Raw genomic sequence first — 7,621 nt, 5'->3', positions numbered from 1 at the left:
CTTTGAACATATTACTAATATTTAGGACACCCCACCCCCAATTTCGCTCGTCAATGTCTTGTTCGCGGAGAACAATTTAGAGGTAGTACGGTAAGAAGTCTATTCAGACAAATCCCTCCCGTTTCAGAAGGGGGGGGGGGGAGGGGGGTTAACGTGAATAAAATGGCGGAGGGACAGCGGAAACAGGTCCAGCAACAACATTCACAAGGACTTAAAGACCCACCCACCCCCGGAAGGAACCCCCCCCCATCCAGTTAAAACATTCACAAAGACATGTAAAGACTAACAGTTCGTTAAGACAAAGTACCATGTAAAGGTTTTCAGAATAGGGTGCATCCCTAGAGGCTAGAAATGAACATTAATAATAAAAAAAGCTCCCCCCCCCCCACCCGCCTTTCTGGGATTTTTTTTGTAAGCCCACAGATTTGGGGGGGGGGGTCAGGAGCTTTGGGGCCGGTTGTGTTTGAGGTACTAAAATGAGAAGAGTGAGGCTATCAGGCCCTACGGGGTTAAGTATGCAATGGCGATGCGGCCGAGGGTAAATCAGCAGAGCCGTCGCAAGGAAGACAAAACCCGACGGAAAGGAGCACCACCCCGGAGGGCGGGGGCCCCGGCGCAGGTCGGGAACGCTGGTATAAAGTGTCCATGCCCCAAATGGAGGATGACCACCAGCAGGCAGGTACCCACCTCACCCAGGTGAGGGGGCAGCACTGCTGGGCGGGCAGGCAGGGGGCTCTCTGGGTCTCTGCCTCATGCCGGGGTGGTGTGCATGCGCAGGTGGCTGATGAGGTTGCGCTGCTGCGTGAACTTGCCCCCGCAGAGCTGGCACTCGTACGGCTTCTCGCCCGAGTGCACGCGCATGTGCTCCGTCAGGCGGTACTGGCGGGTGAAGCGCATGCCGCATTCCTCGCAGGCGAACGGCTTCAGGCCCAGGTGGCTGCGCATGTGGCGCGTCATGGTGCCACGCTGCGTAAACATCTTGCCGCATATGTGGCAGGGGAAGGGCCGCGGGAGCCAGTGACCCTTCTCGTGTTGCCGCAAGGCTGCTGGGTCTTTGTAGCTCTTGCTGCACACCGAGCACTCGAAGGGGCGGGGCTCGGTGCCAGGGGGTGGGGCCACCCTTGCCGATAGGTCCTCGGCCTCCTCCTTGATGCACAGCTCCTCCTCGGTGTGCGTCTCCACATGGGCGTTGAGCCGCTCTGAGCTGGGGAAACCCTTGCCACAAGGAATGCAGACGTATAGGTTGTCGCCCACGGCAACCTCAAAGCCCTCCTGACGGTACACGTAATTGGTACCGGGACTCTCACCCTCACTTTCATCGCTGTGATCCTTCCCGTTTTCCCCCTCCTCGGCGCTCCCGAAAGCGTGATCCGAACTAAAGCTATTTCCATTGGATGGCTGATCGCCGGTGACCATTGACCTCAAGTTGGCCGCTGTTGGCTTCTCTGTGGCATTGGCCCCGCCCCCTTCCCTCTTAGGCCACTCCTTCTTGCGGGCAGACTGGCGGATCCTGGGACGTGGTGGGTCTCCATCTGGTAGAACCGGGCTCTTCTCAAGCGTCCGTTCCCCCAGCTCCATGGGCTCGCCATCCTCCAGGTCTTGGGGATGACCAGGCTCCTCAGATGTGGTGCTGTTGGCAGCTAACGGAGATTCGGATGGGGGCGACTCGTCCCTGAGGCTTGGGGGGCTGACCTCCTCCGTAACCGAGCTCTCTGAAGGACTCTTTTTGGACAGGTCCAGCCCCACCTCCTGACCATCCTCCTCCTCCTCCTCATCCCTGCCGCCGACTTCGCCACTGCTGCCCGTCTTACTGCCTGATGTGGCCCCTGGGGACCCACCCACGTAAACCTCATCACCTGACACTTTCTCGTCTTGTGGCTTGTCCTGGTGCAGCTGCTTATCCTCAGAAACCGAACGGCGGAGAGAGGCGGGCTTGGCAGAGGAGAGTTTCTGCTTGCGCTGCCCCCGCACCATGCCCGGCTTCACAGGGAGGGGCTTGCTGCAGCCTTTAAGCCGTTTCCTGCAGAGGGCCGCCAGATCATGCAGCTGGAGGTAGCTCGCAGCCGTCAGAAGGGCGGTGAACTTCTGCTGGGAGGCCTGGTCTGTGGACGGCAACTTGCCCGTATAGATGAAGTCCAGCACTTGCCGGAAGACCGACGGGCTCACCATGTCCATGTCCAGATTCACCAGGTTGTCGTGAAGCATAAGCGACTTGAAGTACATGCTGCTGGCGGCCAGGACGTTCTTGTGCGCCCTGAAGAGGGCGTTCTCCACCACGATGATGACGTCGCACAGGAAGCCCTTGGCCCTCTGCTGATTCAGCTGGAGCAGCAGCTGTCTAGCGTGATTTGGTAATTCCATCTCGCCTTCTCTTCCCTGAAAAGTACAACCTGAAATAAAACGGAAAAGAAACAATGAACTCCTAGAGCCAATCACACGATTCGACTACAGCCCTAACTGAAAGCCATACTAGTCTAGAACTATGCTTCACGGTCGTTCTTCATGCTTGCATTCTGAACTACATGCAGCATACCGCTGGAACATGGCTAAAGAGAAAAAACGTATTACTGCTCCAGGATAAAAGGAGAGCAAAAAAGGTAAGACAGTAACCCCTTTAATCTCTTTTTTATTATTTTTGCCTGGAGCCCAGCTATAATCTTTCAAAGGGATTCCGAAAAGTTCCGCCGCAGCCTCCATTAGCTGCCGGTTACGCACCAGGCAGGCCCAAGGCCCTTTGTCTGACAGCAGGGCGACAGGAGTGTGGGCACTCCACCGCTGGCTGTTTGCAGGATTAAGCGCAACTCAATCTGCACACATCACAGGCGGGGGTGTGGCGGGGGGGGGGGGGGGGTGGTGGAGGGCGTGGGCATTTAACACAGGGGGAAGGGTTTCTGACAGGGTGACTCTCGGGACGCAGGGAAACGGGTGTGATTACGAGACGCAGCCCAACATCTACCTGCCGTCGGGACCTCACTTAAAACCCCACAAAGGTGTCATTTATCGGGAGTGAGGTAGTCTGACGGGAACCACCCCACTGGATCAACCGTGTACACTTTGACTCCGCCCCCAAAAGCCGCGCACTTACAGAAACCCATCACCTCAGTATGGATCCGACTGCGTTTAAATCCTACTATTGATCATGTGCTGCATCTCACAGATGGGCCACATGATAGAGTGAGATGAAACCAGGCCCTGGCCAGCTCAGAAAACCTCATTAATGGTGGAGGCCAGCTGAACATGGCATAAACCCCCCCACTTTGCAGCACCTGCAAAGCAAAAGCACCCAGCCTAAACAACACCTCCCCAAGTGCCACCAGCAGCTATCCGGCCGACAATACACACACCTAACCCCTCTCTGCGAGTCATACTTGCCCTGGGCAAAAGATCTACAACTTTAAAAACGTTCTCAATTCAAAATGATTATCACATATATAGCATCAGCTTATAAACACATGCAACCCAAAAATCCACTTAGGTCATCGAAATTCACTACAGTTTTTGGTATCCTGTTATCTTAAACACAGCATGTACTTCACATTCAGGGACTGGAGCAGAAAAAAAAGAAGTGCTTAAATTGCATAATTTTGTCAAGGAAAGTATTTTATTGTGATTCTAATACCATCTTCTCAAAAAGCAGGTTTATCCGGAGAGCTGTTTTACGTACCCTTTCAAAAGCAAATGCTCTGGGGGGGGGGCGTGTGCGACAGCCCGCGGTGGGTGCCTGACCATTATCACGTCAGGCAGGCCTCTCACTAACCACGTTATCTGTGCACTGTGCCGCCCTGGTGGCTGCAGGGTAGCGTGGCGTGGGAGTAACCTCACAGGAAACCGAGACACAGCAGCACGCCTTTAGGAGGACAACACGACAAAGTATCAACCAGCATGTGTCTGATCCTTCACGCAATGCTTAGGCTCTTTCCATTATGAACCGTTTATGCGAAACCACAGACAAAAAGTCAGTTTATTTAAATACCAAATTAATGACCAATAATGCTAATTTCTGCCTGAAACCTAAACCTTCCCCTAAGACCTCTAAACCTTTGGTGGAAGGCTGTAGGTCACAAACTACATCTGGAAAGGGGGTTTAGACAGTAATCTCTAATCAAGAGCTTCCTCTCTCCTTAACCTTCTGTTTTAGACAAGTAACCTGTAACATTGTAGTGGTGTTTTACTACCACACCATTAGTTTCACCAATAAAATGACAGCATAACAGCATTTAGTGTCTGCTGGTGGCGATGTCCCTGTTTTTTGTACTAAAAGGAGTAATTGCAGGCAAAGCCAAAGCACGGGCGGGGCACATGCAGGCCAGCATGGGGGGGTTGGAGCGCACAGCATAAAAGGGCCGCCAACAGGAAATACTGGGCATTCCAGCTCTAGTGCCAAGCACCTGGAGGTCGCCGTGAGCACTACAGGGACTCCCCCCCACCCCCATCAAACCACACACGTACACAGCGGCCTCACAGAACACCTAAGGGGTCCTCAAGATCCCAATCCAGCCCCCTCTTAAAGGGAACCTGCTGCTCATCCCAGCAGCCACAATCAAAGAATCACACCCACCTCTCCAGAAAGAGAAACCCACCACGCAATCACCTGGAATAGGCTGGCAGAAACCAGCAGCCGCGCGCACACACACACACACACACACACACACACACACACACACACACACACACACACACACACACACACAAACACACACACACACACACACAAAGCGCCAAGACAACTACGATTCTGAGCATCAGCAAAAGTTACAAGTACACCCAATACAAACAGCGTAACACAAGCTATCGGCGTGACTTTAACAAGCCAGAAAATTGCAAACACATCGATAGATCGATCAAGCAAGATTTGTAACCCCGTTCTTAAAATGTTTCGGTACTCAGACTAGAATAAATCATTTCATGGGAAATTCCGGAGTCCAGCCTCAATCATTTCATTTCATTAACTCAAACCGTGGTATATCAGAAAGCCACATTACAAAGTAAAACACAGAAATTTGCTCACCTGCTTATTCACAAAACCTGACAAACCGTAATATGCGATTTAATATTGATTATTTGTCTTGGAGCGCGTTTCCCGGCGCACGATGGACGGACACCAGCCAGCCCGAACACACTTTCCTGCGCCCCCACCGTAACCACGCCCGATCTCTCCAGCTTTATCAGCTGCAGCGCGAACTTTAAGTTGCGCATTTAGGGTGACAGTATTACCGTGGATCAAAGGCAGGTAAGGGAGGAAAAGGGGGCCAACGCTGCAAAAAACACACCAAAACATATCAGTGTCTTCCTTCTACGGAGTGATACACTCGGCTAAGCGCATAAGTGCGATTCATATTTTCCCCCCAATAAAGCAAACCATTACCAGTAACCACCCACTGCTATATATAAAATTAATAAATATAATAGTTAATGCAAATCTAACATTTTAAGTGGCATGCTACGTTCTGCAATGCTACATAAGCAGAACAAAACGACATTTGCCAAGCTGGCTGACTGGCTTGCCCGGAGCAGGCACCAAGCAGGGGAGGTCCCGTCCCCCTGGCACGCCGTAGCAACCAAATCCCCCACCCCTCTTTTAAAAAGCACCGTAAAAGAGCTGCCCCCACACGGGGCTTGAGGCCGGTGAGCTCACGGGACGCCGCGAAGCAGAAAGCAGTCGTTCCGGTACCTTATTGCATTGGCAGGAGCCTTTCTGGTTTAACCAGCCCGGTTTACTGGTATCTCACAGCCGTCCGTGCGCCATCTTGCAAGCCTGTGACGTTGGTCTCTCACCCCTGACCCAAATTTGAATACAAGCCAGGAGGAATGGGGAGAATAGGGGGCGGAAAAGAGAAAAAAAGAAAACACACCCACCCACACACACACTCATCCACATACACACCCAACCCCCCCCCACACACCCACTCACTCATCCACATACACACCCAACCCCCCCCCCCCCCACATACTCATCACACACCCCCCCCCCCCCACACACACACACACACACACACACACACACAGCCATACGATCAGTTGCATTTCAGTTGCCAAGTTAAAAATGCAGAACAACATCTTATTTCATAAAGAATGCCAAAAACGTAACCACATGGAGTTGGGTACTTAATTTGTGCAAATAGATCAGAGATATTTCTTTGGAGACATATAATCTCTTTCTAGAGAGTAATAAAAATAATAAATAACTCACTATATTGTACCGTATTTTATGCTGCATGATACTGTACTATATATATATATGTTTAAGTTACCGCTAAATACATATAACAAATACATATAAGGAATCTTTTGCAGAACAAGCGCTGGTTTGCATTTTTCGTCCAACAACCCGAACAATATGATTTAGTCAAAAATATTTAAATAATTCTCAGATGAAACTTAAAAGCCTGTGTAAATTAGCCAACGACGTACAATAAATTACTGGTCAAACAAGGAGTATAGTTATAGTTTTATTAAATTATGACAGACAACACAAAGGACAGACAATTAATAAAATAATAATAAAGCTTTTCCATTTCTTTTCTAATTTGTTAGGCTACTATTCAGTTCTGCTAATATGAAAGTGTAATTACTCTTATCAATAAATCGTTGAAAACAGACTATTGATGAAAAATACTTCATTTTTTAGCTTGCTCTGATACTTTATATAGGACTACACGTTTACAGCCTGAGTCGGATGTTAGCAGATTTGTGGATATTTGAGTTCATTTTTACCTTTGTGGCTATGAAAAACACGTTTCTCTGGTTTCTGTGTTCATTTGGCTGAATCCCACCTTCAAAGGGACAACTTGCGGACACGCGTGAACCCGCTGGAAGACACAGACCGGGCACACATCTTACCTTAAGACGTGCGTCTTACCGTCGCGGCAGCCTTTCTGCCAGTCAGATGTTTTTTAAAACATAAAACGCTGTGAAAATTGTGCCTTCGATTCGATTCTGTTGGTAAATGCTCCAGTGTTCTAAGTAACGCGGCCACATTTGCCTCGCATTGTGAACCGCGGCATTAATTCACAAACGGCACTTCAGAGAGAGCGTCTGTGAATTGGACAATAAAACGGTAACGCCGACGCCTGACGGGGCGCGCTTTAAACAGGCTATATAATATACTGTTTTAGCCTTTTTCTCAGCGAGACCCTCTTGCACACAAGCACACTAGAAATACAACATCCCACATTCACAAGAGTACCGTCAACTTTTTGGCTTCTCTGCTCTTGAGCTTTTTTTTAAAAAGGTATTGAGATATTCAAGATCCTTCTTATCTGCACGATGTATATTATAATGTACTTATACTAACACTACCTACTCTCTACAATTGTGCATAACGTACACAAACACTGCGTCATCTGGATTAAATCTACACGTGTACTATCCTAAGTGACACTTTTAAAGAGACAGACAAGGGTCGAAGCAAAGCCCATTGTTTTCACTCTCACAGCACAAACAGTAACGTGCTACCCCTTAACAGAAATGACATCGCACTGGTGATTTAGAAACTGGCGCTTGATGTTAGGGAAGACCTGCCCCATACCTGGGACGTCAGAAAACCTGCAGGCTGAGTGTGGGAACGAGAGAACCCTCTTGTGGAATGGCTTCTTGGGTAACAAAAAAAACCCAATCCTCA

At 49.8% G+C, this 7,621-nt stretch overlaps 1 protein-coding gene across 1 annotated transcript; it reads right to left on the bottom strand.

Annotated features, from left to right (window-relative positions):
• Nucleotides 1-297: 297 nt before the first annotated feature.
• Nucleotides 298-5,828, bottom strand: LOC125728017 (hypermethylated in cancer 2 protein-like). Its single transcript, XM_049005044.1, has 2 exons — nucleotides 5,672-5,828; nucleotides 298-2,390 (listed from the first exon to the last, which is right to left on the bottom strand). The coding sequence occupies exon 2, from the start codon at nucleotides 2,359-2,361 to the stop codon at nucleotides 751-753; it is 1,611 nt and encodes a 536-aa protein (XP_048861001.1). The 5' UTR covers nucleotides 2,362-2,390; nucleotides 5,672-5,828; the 3' UTR covers nucleotides 298-750.
• Nucleotides 5,829-7,621: the final 1,793 nt, after the last annotated feature.

This window comes from Brienomyrus brachyistius, unplaced genomic scaffold (genome assembly GCF_023856365.1).
Source record: "Brienomyrus brachyistius isolate T26 unplaced genomic scaffold, BBRACH_0.4 scaffold143, whole genome shotgun sequence".
Taxonomy (NCBI): domain Eukaryota; kingdom Metazoa; phylum Chordata; class Actinopteri; order Osteoglossiformes; family Mormyridae; genus Brienomyrus; species Brienomyrus brachyistius.
Note: the sequence above shows the minus strand (reverse complement) of the source record. Positions and strands in the feature narration are given on the sequence as shown.